The 20036-nt window shown below is 33.8% G+C and overlaps 2 protein-coding genes across 3 annotated transcripts; one reads left to right on the forward strand and one right to left on the reverse strand.

Moving 5' to 3' along the window:
* Positions 1-11904: 11904 nt before the first annotated feature.
* LOC133824121 (large ribosomal RNA subunit accumulation protein YCED homolog 2, chloroplastic) lies at positions 11905-15381 on the reverse strand. Of its 2 annotated transcripts, XM_062256987.1 has the most exons (8): positions 15254-15381; positions 15113-15156; positions 14626-14856; positions 13288-13377; positions 12839-12928; positions 12666-12746; positions 12284-12329; positions 11905-12159 (listed from the first exon to the last, which is right to left on the reverse strand). In XM_062256987.1, the coding sequence occupies exons 1-8, from the start codon at positions 15300-15302 to the stop codon at positions 12080-12082; spliced, it is 711 nt and encodes a 236-aa protein (XP_062112971.1). In that variant the 5' UTR covers positions 15303-15381; the 3' UTR covers positions 11905-12079. The 2 variants fall into 2 exon arrangements, with proteins under 2 accessions (XP_062112971.1, XP_062112972.1); XM_062256988.1 differs by lacking the exon at positions 15254-15381 and having other exon boundaries at positions 14626-14955; positions 15113-15155.
* Positions 15382-18166: 2785 nt separating this feature from the next.
* On the forward strand, positions 18167-19843 carry LOC133824122 (protein COFACTOR ASSEMBLY OF COMPLEX C SUBUNIT B CCB3, chloroplastic). The gene is made up of 3 exons (XM_062256990.1): positions 18167-18319; positions 18422-18465; positions 19158-19843. The coding sequence occupies exons 1-3, from the start codon at positions 18274-18276 to the stop codon at positions 19680-19682; spliced, it is 615 nt and encodes a 204-aa protein (XP_062112974.1). The 5' UTR covers positions 18167-18273; the 3' UTR covers positions 19683-19843.
* Positions 19844-20036: the final 193 nt, after the last annotated feature.

Genomic DNA, 20036 nt, shown 5'->3' on the forward strand with positions numbered 1-20036 from the left:
CTCTCTTTGAACAATTTGACCAAGTCCTAAGCCTTTGGCTGAAGAATATTCAAATATTTTCAATTAAATTCATTATTTTTATTCAAAGCCAAAAAGAAGATTTTTATTCCTAGAACTCTATAAATTGGACCTAGTACCAGACCTTTTCATTCATTCTTCAAGCATTGATCAGAGCCTTCCAGGTGCTAGTGAGACTATAGAGTGATAAACACTTGGGTTGGGGTTACAAGCTTTATCATTTTAAGCTTATTAAACACATGGGAAGTAAGGTTTATAGTGTATTTCAGTTTCGAGGTGTAGTTCGGTCATAGAAGTATTCAAAGGTATTCCTATTCTTAGTTCCTTTTAGTATTGTTTCATTAGTTTTTATATTTTTTCTCTACTCAAATCCTAACTCAGTATTCTTTATTTTTGGTTAGGCATCTAAGTTCTTTGAACTTGAGGTTCTTGTTGGTAAGTATCTTCTTGATGGTTTAGTTCATTCTTTTCATCTCTTTTCTTTTAGAATACTCACCTCTTTATTAATGGTTTTTAGGAGTGTTCCAAAATCCTGACCTTGTTCTCATCATCCCGGTATTTTGGTAAGGAAAATAGGATAGTTCTTATGTGATATGTGCTATGTTTATATAAAAGTGTTATGATTATGCTATAGTATGACTTTATGTGTTATCTTATGTGTATGTTTGGGGCTTATAGTTGTTATATAGTAAACCCTATCACATTTATGTTTTGGGGCTTATAGTTGTTATATAGCAAACCCCAATAGTTATATGTTTTTGGGGCTTATAGTTGCTTAACTAGCAAACCTCATTGTAGTTTGAGGCTTATAGTTGCTTAGTTAGCAAACCCCAATAGTCACCATGTACATGGGTTAGAATTATATGTGTTATAGTATATGATATATGTTCATAGTTTATATGTATGATTATGTTTCATGCTTGTAGTAGATTTTCCTTGCTGGACATTAAGCTCATTCCTTTATGTTTTATATGTGCAGGAAAATAGTTATGGCGGCGGGAAGTTCTTGGCAGCTTGGGAATGTGTATTGAAGAAGAATGGACTCGGTGGACTGCGTGAACGATTCAAGGATGAAGTTGTTTAAGTCTTTTAAATTATGATTTCTATGTATTTCCGCACTTAGTTTTGTAACCAAATTATTTAAGTTATGTTCTATTTTATTTTCAAACAATGGGATCCTATATCCTAACTGAATTTTATGTATTTTAACCTTGGTTTTAAAGTTTTTAATAAAGTTACGACTATTTTGTATGTAAGTTTTCTTAAGATTAGTATTCATGAATAATAGTTATTAATGGTCCAAAGTCTAGAATAAGTTGGGTCGTTACAATTCCCATTTTGGGCCGCGGTCCGCCCCTAAGACAGAGGCCAAGCCCTCCCTGTTGGAGGGCATGGGTCGCGACTTGCACCCCTCCAGGTCGCGGCGCACTTGGAGAGCCAGAGGCTCCCAGCCTCCAAAAACATGCGGGCTACTGCGCCTGATGAGCAAGGTCGCGACCCGAGCCCCTAAATCCAGAAAAACCACAATTTCTCAGGATTTCTCCTCGAGCCTAACCTAAAATTCACACCCCAAACCAACAGCCAAACTTGGATTTAAGCCTAGAATTCCTATCATTTTGGTCCAAACATTATATCTAGCATGAATACAGTTCTTACTCCCCCTAAGTACCCAGAATTAGCTTAAGAACCAGAATCATGCAAGCTCTAACTTTAACATAATCTCCAATAGAATTCAACAATTGAACTTGGAATTTACCTCAGTTTATGGCTTGAATTTCTCCAGCTATTCTCTGCCCACTTCAAGCCTTAATTCTTTAGTTTAACCCAGCCCAAACTCAGTTCCAATCTCATCTTAAACCAAGCGTTTTTCCTTCAATTTCCCTTCAGCTTCAAGGGTGTAGCGTCCCAAATTTTCCAATAAGGCTTAGGGCCTTGATTAGCATGCCTGGAAGGCAATAATTGATTTTATTATGTTAATATGTGAATTTGATGAGTATGTGATTAGAAATGCATGTTTAAGTGAATTAAATATGCATGTGGGCCCCATTTGGCTATTAGGGGCATATTTGTAATTTTAGCCCGTTGAGGGCATAAATGCAATATTTGTGTATATTGTGATTGATACCATGAGTGAGTGGTGATATATATGTGATGCACGATCTGAGACAATCCTAGAGAGCAGATTAGCTAGAAAGTCACAACGGGGTCAAATACCAGGCTCGAGAGGAGCCTAGGGGTATTTTGGGAATATAATATGTGTTCAGAATTTATTGAGTTACGGGTAAAAGCTTAGTAATTATTTGGAATGTCGAGATTAAATGGGGATTTATAGGAACACTCGAGGAATTAGCGGGACACGACAAATGACGGAATTGCCCTTGGTGGCACTTGAGGGTTAAGGATATGCTTAAGGGTACTTTAGACTTTTGGCAAATGGATATATACTTAGTGGTTGGAGAAAACACTGGAACTAAGAAAAGAACAAGTCAGAAGCTCTTAAGTCTCTCTCTCCTTCGGTTCTCTCCTTCAGCTCTTTAAGGTGCTTGGTATTTGAGGAATTCTTGAAGAATTCTAGGCCATAGATTCAAGGATTCAAGGCTAGAACTTGGGAGGCTAGAAGCTTGGAACTCATGGAATTAGTTCAGGGGTTTAATTAAGAACAGAGGTAAGACTTTTACTTGATCATTAAGATTGAATTCTGCTGGTTTTATTAAGAATTCAAGCTTGCATGAGGTTTGGTCTGGTTAACTATGTTTGATTTAAATTTTGGTGTTAGTGAGGATTAATAAGGAGTTGTTCTTAGGTGGATGTGATGCCTAGGTTGTGTAGACAAGGAATCCATGTTCAATTATGAGTTTAAGTGATGTTTAAAGTATGGAAATGGAGTTTAGGCTCGAGGAAAATGTAGGAAAAATGGTGATTTTCTGGGTTTGGAGGCTTGAGCTGCGGCCCTGTTCTTCAGGTGCCGTGGCCCATGTGTGTCAAAGAGGCTGCAAGACTCTGTCTGCCCAGGCACACCGTGGCCCAAGGATTGGAGCGCCACGGCCCGTGTCCCTCAACAGTGAGGCTTTTGCCTTTGACTTGGGGCGCTCCGCGACCCTTAAGGGGCTGGGCCGCAGCCCAAATTCTAAATATTGGCTGTTTGAAGGTTTTTAGCTCGGGAAGGATTTTACCACCCGGTTTGGTAGAATTTAAGGTCCTGGAGGCTAGAATTACATTATGAAGTTATTTGTTGGATTAGAACTTGATGGATGGCTATTATGAATATGTTGTGACTAGGTTTTCAATGAGGCTCGTGTTAGAGGACTGTGCTCGGGATTGCGGTGCTCAAGAAGCTTGGGACACAGGTAAGAAAATTGTTGTACCTGTAGAGCAGGGCGTGGCCCTATTGTTTGTGTTGCAGGGCATGGCCCTATGTGACTGAATTGCAGGGTGTAACCCTATTGCTTATGATTAGTATATGTTTAAATGTTTGTTGATATTATGCTATGTATTGCATCTTTGTGAATGAATGGCGAAGGCCGGGAACAGCGAAGGCAGAGAACGACAGGAAGCCAAGTACGGCAAGGGGCCAGGAATGGCATTGAGCACGCAGAGTGCAAAGCCGAGTATGGCAAGGGGTCGGGAGCGGCGCTAACATGCGTAGTGCAAAGCTGAGTACGACAAGGGGCCGGGAATGGCGTTGAGCACGTGGAGTGCGAGCCGTTAGGGTGAGACCCTCCTAGGATGCTGGAGACATCCTCTCAGTGAAGACCGCGAACCCAGGGCCTGGTAAAGTGCCTAGGACGACATGGCCGCTATGTGTTTAGTCTGTTGGCTGTTTTGTTATGTGCTATTGTTAGATATGCATATGTTATTTGTTTTGTGTTGAGTTTTCTTGCTAGGCTTTGGCTCACGGGTGCTCTGTGGTGCAGGTAAAGGAAAAGGAAAGGTCGGCCAACCATGAGTACGGAGAACGTGGAGAGATGGGTACATGTTCGACCTGCCTGGCTGCCACGGCTAGGGTTATTTTGGGAAAATGTACTGTATTAGTTGTTTTGTCGCTTAAGTCGACCACGTGTACATTTTGATCTGTAATATATATTTTCTAAACAGAATTTTGGGATCCCAACTGTAAAACTTTATGAGATTTCAATGAATAACCAAATGTTTCATATTTAATGACTTGGAACAGGTTTTATCTCAGTTTAGTCATACTTTTAATCTAAAACCTCGATTAGCGAGTTAATGACACGTTTTAAACTCACTTAGTAACGACTCTAAGGAAGTAGGGCGTTGCAAAGGTATAAGAGAGGTAGAGAGAGTACGTGAATGAGAGGGAAATAGTGAGCTTGAGAGTATTCCTGATGTTTCTAATCACTTCCTAAAACATCTGAGTATATCATTAACCCTAAAATACCATTTTGCCCCTTAAACTTATTCAACCCTATAATGATTCCTAAGGGTAAAACAGTCATTTTTTCCCCAGTTCCCGCTAATTCGTCAAGTGTTCCTACCATTTACCAGTTAATCCGGTCGTGTCCAATTAATTACCCAATACCTATTCATTACTCAATAAATCCCAGAATATTCTCTAAATTTCCAAAATACCCCTAGGCTCCCCTGAGCCGGGTATTAAACCCTGCTGTGACTATTTCACTAATCCGCTCACTAGGACCGTCTCGAGCCATATACCACAAATATATCCACATAATAATGTGGTCTCAACCATTTATCACATAAAATCACATTTATGCCATCAACAGGCCAAAGTTACAGATATGCCCTTATGAACAATTAAAGGCCAACATGCATATTTATACTCATAAACATGTGTATAATATATTCACATAATCATATAAGTCATGCATCCCACATAGTCACGCATTTAACCAATTAAACACACATATAAACCAATTATGCCCTCTGATCCCGTATAGCTGACTCAAGCTCCCAGGTCGCTTCCTTGACCCTGCTATTCCTCTACAACACTTTGACTAGAGGAATCATCTTGTTCAGTAGAACCTTGTCTTTCCTGTCTAGGACCTGAACCGATTGCTCCTCATATGACAAATCTGTCTGTAAACTCCAAATCCTCACACCTCAACACATGAGTCGTATATGAGACGTACTTCCAAAGCATAAAGATGTGGAATACATTTATGTAATTATGATATTAATGATATTTTGGTAATTTTTCACGTAAAAAGTATTTATATGAATTCATATTTTATGTTAGAAAGATCATTGTTTGTGCATGTGACATTATGGTACTAACTAGGGGTGAACATTTGACCCGAAAAACTCGCAACCTGCCCGAACCACAACCCGAAAACCTGATTTTTGACAAAACCTGTCGGATTCGGGTGAAATCCGGTCCGAAATCGACATGGCTTGGGTCAGGTTCGGGCCTTGAATTAAGGTACTCATGGGTTCAAGTTTAGACCCGAAACTTATTAAAAAAAATTCTATTTTTTTAAAAATTTTGAATCACATTGACTAAAACTAAAAACAAAACCCTAAAAAATAGAGTACCCCCGACCCCCGACCCCCAACCCTTCTCTTCTCTCTCTCTGTCTAATCTACCTTTGAACATTTGAATTTTGAAAGGAAGGAACTAAAGGAAGGAAGGAAGGAGTGGTCATAGTTACTACTAATCTCTTTCTTTGTATTTTTTATTTTCAAGGACTTTATGTTTATGGTTGTAGAGTTATGGATTTTATTATGGTTGTAGTTAACTAGTTATGGACTTTATGTTTGTTTATGGTTGTATTTTGGGACTTTTGACATTTTTATGTTTGTAATTTGGACTTTGGACTTTGGACATTAGATAATAGATAATAAGTGGTAAGGGATTAGACTTTGGACTTTATGCTTAACTTAAGTGTTTTAGTATATTACTTTTTGTAGGTTATTTTTTGAAATGCATTAAAATCACTTTTCTTTTCTAATTTTCTATAAACTTATGTTTCATGATTATGTTTTTTCCAAAAAATTTACCAAGGCCCAATTTGTAAAAAAAATCAATAGAACCAAACTAACAACAAACTTAAAAAAAAAAACATGTGAAAAGTAAAAAAAATAAAAATTAAAACAGTATCAAAAAAATGGTATTTTTGAAAAATTTGTACCTAGGTCCAAATCCAAAATTCGGCCCAGTCCAGCTCGAAACCCGACCGGACCCGACACGACCAAACCCGAATTTGAATGAAACCCAAAAAATTTGGATTGGGTTCGGTACGACTTTACTCCACCCGAAATCCGCATAACCCGAACCCGATGCACCCGAAACCCGAAAATCCGACTCTTGTGTGCCCCTAGTACTAACCTTTGTGAAAAATGATTTTAATTTATGTGTCATGCATGTTAAAATTGCATGGTTAAAGTATTTTGATAATTATGGTTTTGAAATAAAACCCTAACGCCTATTTTTACTTTGTTATGAATTTTCGCTGTGTAATTGGACGTCTAGGAGCTAGCGGTCATCGAGGTGACACAACAAGTGGTTCAGGACAGTCAGCGGACAACACACTGGTTAAGGTAAGAAGAGTGGACATCTGCGCACAGGGTGCACGTTATGCGTACAACCTTGTTTCTCATTTGTTTAATTATGTAATTATATTTGTGACCTGAATTGTTGCATTAAGTTGACTCGCACAAGGATAATGCTAGGGATTTTAGTTAGTAGACATGCTTAGATGATAGGGTAGACGTGCTACTAGATTCTAGCTGCTTGTGTGGGTATAACACTTGCAGGAATTATCTTGGGTGTGTATAACTGAGGATAATAGGATGCCACCACGGAATTGCCGAGTGTGAGTATAGCGCAGGCAGGGCAACGATGTCTCGAGGGAACGACTAAGTGTGAGAACAGTGCAGGCTAGACTAGGTGCCACCGTGGGAATGTTGAGTGTGAGTACAGCGCAGGTACGACATATTAAATTTCATGTCCGATCAACATGAATTTTTAGTATTTATGTGTGTGAGTATAACACACATTATGTTAGTGTGATGTGGTGTTTATATATCACACAATGATTATTATGTTTATTTATGTTTAGTTGAAAGTTTATGTTTTTTGGTTTGGGGAGTATGTCCTACATAGCTCTTCTTACTAGGCGTTAACTCACGGGTACTCTGTGTGCAAGTAAAGGCAAAGCGAAGTAGTGATTGGTGCAGGCTTAAGGCATGGATGGAACATGTTAGAGGCTGGGCTTCAATTATGTTATGTTTTTAGAAATAAATGTCATGTTTTAAATTTTCCGACTCGAACAATTATTTTCTTTATGTTATTGTTATTAAACCTAGCGTCCAACATTTTTATTTTTAAATAATGAGATCTCATTGTCTGCTTAAATTTTAAACAAATATTTTCTTTTAGCATCTTTAAGTATTTATTTGTTTATTAATTAAAACGGACTCCTTAAGTAACGTCTCGGAAAATCGGGGCGTTGCATAGAAAGAAAACACTGTCATGTGGTTGAGAGAGGTTTATCACTCCTAGCTCATGCCACTCTTCCCTTAAAATATTGGTTATATTCTTCTAAAGTTGCCATTTACACGATCAATCGTTTACCCACCAAGATTTTGAAGTACAAATCCCCATTTCAAACTTTGTACAATAGAACACCTAACTACTCTCTCATGCACACATTTGATTGCATTTGTTTCCCTTGTCTTCACCCCTATAATGCTAACAAACTACAATACCGATATGTTGGGTGCATCGTCCTTGGGTATAGCACAAGCCACAAAGGGTATTTGTGTCTAGATCCCACCTCTCATAGGATTTATATTACTCGACATGTAGTATTTGATGAAAATGAATTTTCCTCTCACCTCTCTGTAAGTCCTTCTCACTCATCTTCTGCCACTCTTTCTCTTAATCCAGTAATATTATCTTTTCCCTCAACTCCACTCCCCCTCCTCATCACTACATTCCTCATGTAACTTCTTCTTGTACTCCCACAATACATATTTCTTCACCATCTCGTACTTCACACTTACCCTCTGCAACAGTTTCTTCCCACTCACAAACACCTTCCTCCACTTCTAACTCACCTCCATTGCACCCTATTAAGCAGTCTAATACCACTCTTGACAATATTGTGCAGGTACCACCAAGTGTTAATGCTCACCCGATGGTAACAAGAGCCAAAAGTGGCATTCATAAGCCTAAGGCTTTCATTGCAAATAGAGTTCCTCCACCTGAGTTGCCTCCAAAAACATACAAACAAGCTCTTCGATCTCCTCCATGGCATACTGCTATGGAACAAGAGATATAAGCATTAACTCAAAACTTCACTTGGACTTTGGTCCCTCAAACTCCAAGTGTAAATGTGATTGACTGTAAGTGGCTCTTCAAACTTAAATACAAGCCTGATGTATCTGTTGATAGGCACAAAGCAAGGCTGGTAGCCCGTGGGTTCACTCAAACACAAGGTGTTGATTATTTTGACACTTTCTCTCCAGTTGTCAAACCTACCACAATTCGGGTTCTTCTAATTTTAGCTCTATCAAAAGGTTGGTCTCTAAGGCAGGTTGATATTCACAATGCATTTCTCAATGAAGATCTATCTGAGCATGTTTACATGTCCCAACCCCCCGACTTCATAAACTCAGCTCACCCCATGCATGTGTGCAAGTTATCTAAAGCACTCTATGGTCTTAAACAAACACCTAGAGCATGGTTCTCAAAGTTAAGTACCGCTCTACTTTCATGGGGTTTCATTTGTTCAAAGGCTGATTCATCTCTCTTCATTCTTCATTGTCAGGCTTACCAAGTGTTTCTAATAGTGTATGTTGACGATATTATAATCACAGGAAGCTCAAATAAGCAAGTTAATCACACAGTCCAGTTGCAGCACCAAACTTTTGCCATCATAGATCTTGGTCAACTACATTACTTCCTTGGTATAGAGGTTTCTCATTCTGAAGGTTAGCTCCACTTATGCCAACAAAAATATATTCATGATGTCCTTGTAATGACTGAGATGCTTGTCTCTAAACCTGCCCTTACACCTGGAACCGTTGGCAAACCATTATCCAAAAATGAAGGCAAGCTTCTTGATGACCCATCCAAGTATATACGAATTGTTGGATCCCTTCAATATGTGACAATGACACGCCCTGGCATAGCCTTTGCTGTTAATAAGGCCTGTCAATTTATGCAACATCCAATTGATGCTCACCTTTTAGCTGTCAAAAGAATTCTTCGGCATCTCAATGGCACAAAAACTCATGGCATTACACTTACTGCAACTCCTCATATTCATCTCACTGCATTTACAGATGCAAATTGGGCCTCCAATCCTGGTGATCGTCAGTGTACTAGTGGCTACTGTGTATTCCTTGGTGATAGCATTATATCTTGGTCCTCATCATAACAAAAAGTGGTTTCCAGCAACAACACAGAATCAGAGTACTGTGCCTTAGCCAATGAGCTACTGAACAAGTTTGGTTTCAGCATTGATTCACTAAGTTGCAGCTACATATTTCTTCAATGTCGATCATATGGTGTGACAATCTATCTTTTGTGCATCTGGCTTCCAACCCCATTTTTCATGCTCGGACCAAGCATATTGAGATTGGCTTCCACTTCATTCGAGATATGGTTACTCGGAAACAACTCACAGTTCAGCATGTCTAATCAACATATCAAGTGGCAGACATCTTGACAAAGCATATGCTAATCACTCCCTTTTCTACTTTGTGTAGCAAACTGATTGTTCTCCCTAGACCGCTCACTTTGAGGGGGCTGTTAGAGCACATAACCACTCTAGTTTACTGTGTTAAAGTCTGTTACTTTTTCTGTTAATTTTTACTCTGTTGTAACCTTGGTTTAGTTATCAAAACCTCTCCCTTGTAACCAATCTCTTGCATATAAATAAGAGTTCAATAAATCAGGTCTAATAATTGGTCCAGAGCATTTTCTTAAACACTGTCTCTACTTTCTCTCTGTTTACACAAACAACATTCGATAATAAAAGGATAAATTCCATTGATGAATGTAATTCAATTTTTTAAGATTACAACTGAATTTAACAAACAATTTAATAAATGCGGAACAGTTAAACAATTGTTTGATCAAACAGATATTTTGATGTATAAGGACCATTTGTTGATAAATCAGAATATACGAACAGAAAGTAAATAAACTAAAAGTAACGTGACACAAGAAGTTTTTTACGTGGTTCGTAAAACCTAGTCCACGGGGCCACACCCAGAGATAAAATCAATTAGTAAAGTCTCAAGAATACAATAAGCAATTGACTTATACAAGTTTAGACTCCCTCTAAATCCTTGTCGCAACCTTGAAGTACTCAAATTTAATACTCTGCTTTTGATAAACACCAAGAACACGAAATCCCTTCTGAACTTGATGAGTGATCACTTCCTCCTAAAGTGAGACTTATGGAAATCTTCTCTCAAAGATTGTATGTCACGTTCACAAGCTTTATGACCTATTTAAGAATAAACAATACAAAACAAAACAAACAAACAAAGAGATAGTTGGACAATGACTACTCTTAACATAAAAAATATCTATTCAAAGAATGAAACATTAGAATGGTGAAGAGATAATATTAGTGGCTCCTTAGGTCTGTATTTATAGAGTTTTGGAAATCCTAAGCCAACCAATCTCGTTCATGGTCCCAATCAGACCAAATCAAGAAGTTACTAAAAATAGCTTCCAATTACATTAACTGCAGGATTTTCCAGATGAGACAGAGAATCATTTTGTAGCATTAGGAAAATTGACGAACCTGGACTTAAATCCCAACTAGGTTCATTTTGAAATTTCCTTCCTTGGGCACAAAGCATCATTCAATTTCCTCTTTTTAAACCAAATAAAATCAAGGAAAATATGCAGGGAATAATTCTATAATATACATACTTATTATAGACAAAGTTGTCATAAATAAATAATGAAACTTGACTATTTACCCAATATATAATTTCGAAAAAACTAATTAAATAATAAAATATCTCTTCTATATAATAAGTGTGTAGATCAGAAATTCTTGGTTTTAACAGTTTTTTATTTGTTTTAATGACAACTTTAACAGAATATTATTATATTTAGCATAATATTCTTATATTTAACGGTAGTTTGTAAACTCTTAAACTTAAATAAAATAAAATAAATAATTACAAAAATTAAAATAGGATATTTTTGAGATATTTTACAATGATAATTATTTAAAAATAAGAAATAATTAAACAAATTAAAATATGATATTTTTGAGATATTTTACAATGATAATTATTTAAAAATAATAAAATCATATATTTTATAACTTAAATAAAATTTAATTAAACTTAAACTCATTTATTAGAATAATATCATATTAAACATATTATATTTTCTCTTGTTGTCACTTCCAAAATAAAAAACTAAAATAAACATAAACAAAAATAAATAAATTATTTAATTAAAATAAGATATTTATTTCAAAAATTTATATGACATTAATATAAATTTAATAAAAATAATTAATAAATTCTATAAATAAAACCAAGCAAACGTACGTACAGGTTGCTTGTATCTAATATTTATTAAAAATGTTAGGTAATTTAAGATTTTATAATGAATAGCATGTTTGTTTCTTCATATCGACAAATACTATTATAATGATTCATTTGTTATTAAATTATTGATTATTTAGTCAACAATCTTGAAGAAAAATGACAATAAACTATTAGCATGTACACTTTTGTTTTTTTTTTTTGGACAAACTTAATACGAGTATTACTACTTATATATGTAGTATATACGCTCCTTTGAAAATATAAAATTCAATATAATTTATTCTCTTTTTAGTGAAGTCAATCATAGTGAAATTATACAATATATTTCAATTACCATAATGAAAAAAAAGAAGATATATTATCTTACACTATATATTTTAGACCAACTAAGATCTTGTATATATTTATAAATTATACACAGATGTCATCCATATACATACTTGAGCTTGTACACAACAACACGTTCAAGCCATATGATCAATATACTATAATATCAATATATATATAATTACATTCTTAATGTTCTCTAAATTAATATTAACATTATATGTTATGAATTTGGTGACTTCTTTAGCTCCAAGAGTCTAGACCACCTTTGATCAATACTACCCGATCTCGAGCCACTATTATCTGCAACACAAAAAGTTCATTTACAGATGCACTTGATCAAAAAAAATATTGATTGTATGTTCTAATAATATATAGTGCACAAAATAAATAAATAAAGAGAGTCAAATATAACAAAAACACTTACTATGCAATGTAAATGAAGATTTCTCACACAATTCTGAACAAGTATCCTGCAAATGTAGAATTATTGGTATCACCTTTTAATTATTACACACACAACATACTGGAACATGGTCAAATTATGAAAACATGAAGAAATAATTTTTTTTGAATGTAAATTTACAATATAATTGAAGGTGTTTCACAATATATATATTCATATTATAGGTTTTTTTTTTTGAAATGTCATTTTATAGTTATTTATAAAATAGTCTTTCTAACACACTTGTTATCTAAACAAGATTACTTTACAAAAATAATATTAAAGAAGAATATATTTTTTATTTTTACCATAATTATTGAACTTATAGTAAATTAGTGTGCATACTAGTTATATATATACATACTTTTATAGAGGTGGTAATCCGTATGGTGTCTTGTATGAACGTATCAAGGTCTGCTTCGCTACCAGGTTTGACATAAATGACCTGTTGAGTTGAGGCAGCATTTATTATGTTAATTACTGTAAAAATCTCTATTAAATTCCTCTCATTAATTTCACTTTTTATAGAAGACTTACAGATGGGTCATCTCCTCCAAGTTCAGGCAAAGAAACTTCACGATTATCTCGTTTTGATAATAAAACCCATACATTAAATTCTGTATCAATCTGCAAATCAAACATATTATAAATATAAATGACAAGAATTCATCATGAATTTACAATAAAATACTTAAACTTGTCTACATTAGCATGCATATACCAAAATTTATAGTTTAGCATGGAGATTTTTTTTTTGAGAGAGAAGATAATAAAAAATATATTTCTTAAAATTCTACAACATATATATTTTTTTTATATATATTTTGGGTATATTTATAATGATTTTTTCTTTTGATAAAAAAAACAAACTTCAGATTTTTTGTTTGAATGAGAAAATGAAATTGTTTAGATTTTTTTTATCTTTCCTAAAATGGAAATTCCAAGTTTTGTGGTAAGATAAGATAGAATAGTTAGTGAATATATACCTGTCTGCAGTAGGGGGAACTGCAGCTGCTACATTTTCTGGGGAACGATGTGATGATCCTTCCATCAACAGAGAATCCAAAGCTGGCATGCTATTATTACAAAACAAAAAACCATACAATAAAGGATCTTCTGTTCACGATTCCAACACCACACAAGGACAAGGAGGTGGCGTATCGCTATTGGTGTAATTCAATATTAAGTCTCATATATTTGAATTTAATAAATATTATGGGATACTGTTAGCCGATTATGAGGTGTCACCTCATGTAGTGTTGACCATCTTAAAGTGTCAAATAACAACAATCTAACAACAATACACTTAATGCACCGTCTTTCTCATTAACATGATTATCTTGACTATGAAAAAAAATATCTATTGATAAGCCTCTCTCTCTAAGAAGAACATCTTTAGAATGTAGCTAATAGACATGTCATGTCAGTATCATGTGAACAACCAAAGTTGTCTATAACTGCCTGAAAAAGTAGGGTGGGAGTTTACAATTGAAGAATCTATCTCAGAAAATGGAGAATAAAGGATCAGACCAAACAATACAGGACAAGAACCAGTTTTCCACTCCAGAAAGCTAAGACAAACAAATAATCCCAATAATATAATTAGAGTTCTAACTTAAAACCAATCCATACTAAAGTGGAGTAATTGGAAGAATGCCTCACATTTAGGCTTGATTGTGTAAGCATAATGGATGAAACGACTTTATACACAACAGACCGAACATGACACTTAAGAGAATCTGTTTGCCTCAAGTTCATCTATTTAGTATAATGAACTCTTAAGTGGGACACACCAATGACTTCCAAGACCCTCTTTTCTAACTATGAAATCATTTTCAGATGGGAATTCTATCATGGTAACAAGACAAAGAGAGGCAAAGGAAAAAGATAACCAGGCAATAGATTATAGAGAGGAATGTAAGAAGCAGAACTTACTGATACAATCTTAGGTATTAGCTGAAACAGAAACATAACTACACTAACATGCATTTGTTAATAATGTTGTTTATTTAGCTGAAAGGATTTTTAAATGTAACTACTCAAAAAATGAATCCAAGACAATTTCAATTATTTTAAAGATCAGAAATCAGAGATTGAATTTCAAGACAATTATTTATGTTATGTTAAAGGTTATCAAATGAATATATATATACATGTTACTGAGCCTATATCATGCAATTTTTTTTGCTTATTTGCTGCATTGTTGAACACTATGATGTACTTGTCATTAGGAAAAGAAAAAGAAACGAAGTTCAGAAAAGAAAATCATCATGTCATGAAACTATCACAAGAAAAGAAAATGATGTGAGAAAAAGTGAAATAACCTTCTCGACTTTGAGTTTGACAGAAACTAGAGCATCTTTTTGATGATGATGATGATGAAGATCATCCTCAAGCTCAACCAAGTCTGTCAACTTTAGATCTTGGAGGGACACAAGATATTCAGAATCCCATTTCCCTTGCCATCTCCCATCTCCTGTCGATATCGTTATCAGACGCCGAGGGCTTGGAGTTGGAGCCATGCCATGACTACTTCTACTACTCCTTTTACTCATCTGTTGTTGCAGCCTCAAACATCACATTCCAAAATTTACCCAAAAACAAAAAAGGTGTATTCTAACAAATTTTTAGAGCTGTCTATTGAGTTGTTGAGCCTTGTATGAAGAACAATACGAAATTTAGCTTAAGTTCAAGATGGTTACATATACATTGTTGTCATGGTCTCATTCAATGTCGAACTTTGAGCAAAAAATAAAAAAGGGCAAAGAGAAATGAATGGAAAAGGATCATAATGATGAGAAGAATACTCACAATGACATTGAGATTTCTTTGTTTGAATATTCTGGGCTGCAATCCTACATAACAAACAAAAGCAATTGAAAAACAAAATCCAAGTGAAGACCAATTTTATTTATATTAAGAAAAAAATGATTGTGTAGGGTAATTGAGTACCATTGATTTGAAGATGATTGAATTTGAGAAAGCTAGAACGGATGGCCATTGTTGCAGTCTCAGAGAAAGTGGGAGAAGAACGTTATCCACTTCTTTCCTTCTTTCTCAGATAACCTGTATAACCTGTTACCGGGGTCAACTTTCTTTTTTATTTAAAAAAAAAAAAGAAATAAGGCATTTTCCAAAATTAATATTCTAAACTCATTTCATTATACAATCTCAAAATCTAAAAGAAAGATGTATCTTTGACTATATTAAAGGGTAATTCAGAGGTTTGGAGAAAATTTTAAAAAGAAAAAAGATATTTCTTTTATAAACTAGTTTAGATTTATTATAAGCAAGAGTATTGTAAAATTGAAGACAAAATTCAATTTATTTATGTATTTATTTATCTGAGCAATCTTCTAAATATTACATAACACAATAAAATACAAAATGGAAAGTTAATAATAGTCTCTAAAGTCATCACTAACTCATTTATAAATATAAATTATATTAAAAATAAAAATAATTAAAAAAAACATATTTGGGTGGGTTGGCATCGATTTCCAACTTAGAAATATGCTTGAATTTTTTGGGTTGTGTTTTTGTCAATTTTTTCCAATTTAGATTGGGTGAGTTAATTGTGTTACAATTTTTTTTTTTGAACACTTCTACAAAACACCTATTTTTTTTTATTTAAATTATCTTAAATGATATACTTATTTTGTATAAGCATAACATATATGCACAACGAAAAGATCGAGAATTTGTTGATTGATTATTTTTATTACAGAGACTAGAGACTAGGGATGGAAGCGGGGGGTAATTGGCGGGGGTTTGATTATTTTTATTAGAGAGACTAGGGATGGAAACGGGGCGCCCCCATCCCCGTTAACAATTTTAATCCTCATCCCTGCATATTTCTTGTCGGGGGTAGGGTGGGGAATTCTCGTTGGGGTGAGGAATCCGCGTGTAAACCCATTTATTTAAAAGTAAAATAAACAAATGTAAATTACCTAAAATTAATATATATATATATATTACACTATATTAATCACTCAAAGTATTAAATATATCCAAAATAAAATAAAAAATATTTAAAAAATTACTAATATACTACAAAATCACATAAAGAAATATGTAAAATAAATAAAAAATTAAAAAATGCCCTATTGGAGCGAAGAGTGCTATCCCCGTCCCTGTCCCATTTAACATTCGAAATTTGAAAATGATCTTGTCCCCGTCTCTGCCCCTTTCCCTATTTAGACGGGGAATCCTTGCCCTATTAGTGACAGGTCCCCACGGGAGCCCCGTGAAGAAAACTTCCATCCCTAAGAGAGACCAACACAAGATAAAATTAATATTATCATAAAAAATATCATATATATATTTTCAAACTTGATGTAACTTATTTATTTATTTAAAAAAAAGAAAAGAAAGGAGTAGTAGATAGCAAAAAGGTAGGGTCTGTTTGACATTATTTTCTGTTTTTTGTTTTCAAAGTTGTGTTTTCAGAAATGAGAACATTAACAGTTATTGTAGTTTTCAAAAAACAAGAGGTGTTTGGTTAATGTTTTCTAAAAACCATTTTTTAGTTTTATTTTTTTAAAATCTTAAATAAAAAAATAACAAATATATTTACAAAGAGAAAATCTTTTAAAAGTTTGTAATAAATAATGAGATAAAATGGTTTGAAAGAAAAAATGATGAAAAATAAGGAGTGAGAAAGTAAGGAGAGAAAATTTGAAGAAATAGAAATTGAGAAGAGATAAATTGATCCAAGAAAAAATGAGAGAGAATGTGATGAGAAAGAAAGTGAAGAGAGAGAAGTGAGTAGAGAAAAAATGATGAGAGAGGAAATGTCGAGAGAGAAAAAATGATGAGAGAGAAAATGATGATATATTAAGTGATGAGAGAGAAAGTGATGATATAGTAAGTAATGAAAGAGAAAACGATGACATAATAAGTGATGCAAGAAAAAATAAGGAGATAGAAAATAATGAAAGAGAAAATAAAAAGATAGAAAGTGAGAAGAGAGAAAATAGCGAGAAAGTGAAGAGAGAAAATATAAGGAGAGAGATAGAAAGTGATGAGAGAGAAAGTGATGTGAGAGAACGTGAAGAGAGATAAACTAATTATAGGGAAAATGATGTGACAATAAATGATGTTAGATAATAATAATTAAAAAAATGATGTGAGAAAAAAAGATAGACAAAAATAATTTGAGAACAACAGAAAACAACTTTTTGTTGTTCTCAAAATTTTCTATTTTTTTTAACTTTATTTTTAAAAATTGTTTTATAAAAACAATGCCAAACACCTATAATTTGTTTTTAAAAAATAATTTTTAGATTTTAAAAACAAAAAAACAGTTTTTTATAGTTAAAGTGTTGTTTTGACTGGAAACTGAGAAACCTGAGCCTGTTTGACATCGTTTTCTGTTTTTTGTTTTCAAAATTTTGTTTTAAGAAATGAGAACAGAAAACTATTTTTGTAGTTTTCAAAAAACAAGAAGTGTTTGGTTAATGTTTTCTAAAAACAATTTTTTTAAATCTTAAATAAAAAATTAACAAATATATTTACAAAGAGAAAAATATTTTAAAAGTTTGTAATAAATAATGAGATAAAATAATTTGTAAGAAAAAATGATAAAAAATAAGAAGTGAGAAAGTTAGAAAAGAAAATTTGAGAATAATAGAAAATAACTTTTTGTTGTTCTCAAAATTTTCTATTATTTTGTAACTTTGTTTTTAAAAATTATTTTATAAAAATAGTCAAATACTCCAATTTGTTTTTAAAAAAAAAAATTTAGATTTAAAAAAAAAAAAAAATTAGATTTTAAATAAGATAAATGTTTTTGGTCGAATAAGTATTAGTCTTGGGATTATTGCAGTTCAGAATATATTTATACGGGTAATTCAACAACTAATAAAAAATAAATTAAAAACATAAAAAGATAACGATTAACGAAAACATTGTAGTCTTCTGGTTTGTTCCTCTGTGGTGAGTCTTCACTTGGCTTGGCTGCCCTCATAGCCATGGCAGCAACATCTTGTCATCTTCTCAACCACCTTCATCTCAAAGGTTAGTAAAGGTGCAACCACATTCATCATCAACAAACCCATTTCCCTTTTTAATTTTTTGTTTCCTTATTTTGCCTCTTTTTTTTTCCTTTTTTTCTTTTAGGATTGCCACTTTCGATATCAAAGCCGGGAACTTCCAATGCCACTGTAAGAATTTTTACTCATTTCGTTTTGGAATTGGGTTGTTCTGTAATGCTCAAATCTGTTTTATTTATGATTTATATTTTGATTTTGTTATTTTTATCTTTGTTTCTTTGAATTGGTTTTTGATGCCTGAATTGGTAATGGTAATGGTTTTTGATTTTGTTATTTAATTTGTCATAATGAAGTTTTTACATTGTCAAGTGCCATACCTTACCTTCCTCTTTGGATTTCCATGCTTTTCTTCAAACTTTTGACTTCGAATTGAGTGTTTCTAGGATCCAAATGGTGAGGCAAAGAATTCAATTTAGTCAGCTGAAAAGTTACATGTGATGAGTTAGAAAGATTTTGTTGATTACCACCATGTATGGATTGACTACAACCAATGAGACAAACTTTCAAATTACAATTTATTGAATGCCAAATCATGTATTACTCATGAAATTTGTACCTAGACTGTAGATATTCGATTTTTATACGGCAACATGTGGAAAAAATCACAATCTCAATAGCTGCTTGCTCTTCTGAATTCATGCCTTGCTGGCTTGACAATCATGAGGCTACTACTAGCTTTGTTGTTTAGAAACTTACCAAGTATCGTATTATACAGGGAAACTATAGTGAAAGTTTGTGTTTACTATAAAGTCTGACGTTTTGTTTTCGCAAACAAGTTAAGGTTCCCACTGTGGTTTTGACAGGAAAAATACATGCTCCCTACTAAAGGTACTAAGCTGGGTCGAAAAGTTGCAGGGCGTACGTTATGTTTCATCAAATTTGGAGCCTCTCCTAACATCGAGTTTACAAAATTCAATATGAATCCTTTGCAGAAGTTACATGACATACATTCAGTTGCAGAAGATCTCAAAGAACCATCAGATGCTATCTCAAATCTTGCTGGGAGAATGGTATTGTTAGGGGACTTGGACCCTGCTACAGCAAAGCTGGCTATTGGCCTTCTAGGACCCTTTTTATCAGCAGTTTCTTTCTTGTTTATAGTGAGAATAGTCATGTCCTGGTATCCAAAACTTCCAGTGGGAAAGTTCCCATATGTGCTAGCTTATGCTCCCACAGAGCCAATTCTCGTCGTTACGCGGAAACTGATTCCACCCCTTGGTGGAGTGGATGTTACCCCTGTGGTCTGGTTTGGATTAATTAGTTTTCTTAATGAAATTCTAGTAGGTCCACAAGGGCTTCTTGTCCTTCTGTCTCAACAAGTTAGCTAGTGATACTTTACAAGATGCAGGGAGCAAAGAAAATTGTCTTTCCGGGTCATTTTGTATATAATTTGACCTCATGTGAGTGAGATATGCAAATTTTTATTGTAGAGAATCAAACTTTTGTTGTTCCATATTGTTATATATAATGTATTATGCTCCTTCTTCTTCTTCTTTTTTTCTTTCAGAGAAAGAAGGATCATGCTTGTAGATAGATAGATAGATACAACTACTATAATTGACCTTGATGAAGAAATGCAGTAGACCAAAACAAAACTATCTACCAATGTTGCTATTTTAGATCTTTCAAATTCTGAGACAAAATGCTCCTCTTCTCTTCTTATAGTTCTGAGCTTATAAGGT

Source organism: Humulus lupulus, chromosome 3 (genome assembly GCF_963169125.1).
Source record: "Humulus lupulus chromosome 3, drHumLupu1.1, whole genome shotgun sequence".
Lineage (NCBI taxonomy): Eukaryota > Viridiplantae > Streptophyta > Magnoliopsida > Rosales > Cannabaceae > Humulus > Humulus lupulus.

Excerpts from the sequence above, each read along its gene's own strand:
- LOC133824121 (XM_062256987.1), bottom strand. The coding sequence starts at position 15,302 with ATGGCCATCCGTTCTAGCTTTCTCAAATTCAATCATCTTCAAATCAAT. Across the intron at positions 15,157-15,253 it reads CAATCATCTTCAAATCAATG|GATTGCAGCCCAGAATATTC; the intron begins GTACTCAATTAC and ends TTTGTTATGTAG. Across the intron at positions 14,857-15,112 it reads AAAGAAATCTCAATGTCATT|ATGAGTAAAAGGAGTAGTAG; the intron begins GTGAGTATTCTT and ends CTGCAACAACAG.
- LOC133824122 (XM_062256990.1), top strand. The coding sequence starts at position 18,274 with ATGGCAGCAACATCTTGTCATCTTCTCAACCACCTTCATCTCAAAG. Across the intron at positions 18,320-18,421 it reads CAACCACCTTCATCTCAAAG|GATTGCCACTTTCGATATCA; the intron begins GTTAGTAAAGGT and ends TTTTTCTTTTAG. Across the intron at positions 18,466-19,157 it reads CGGGAACTTCCAATGCCACT|GAAAAATACATGCTCCCTAC; the intron begins GTAAGAATTTTT and ends TGGTTTTGACAG.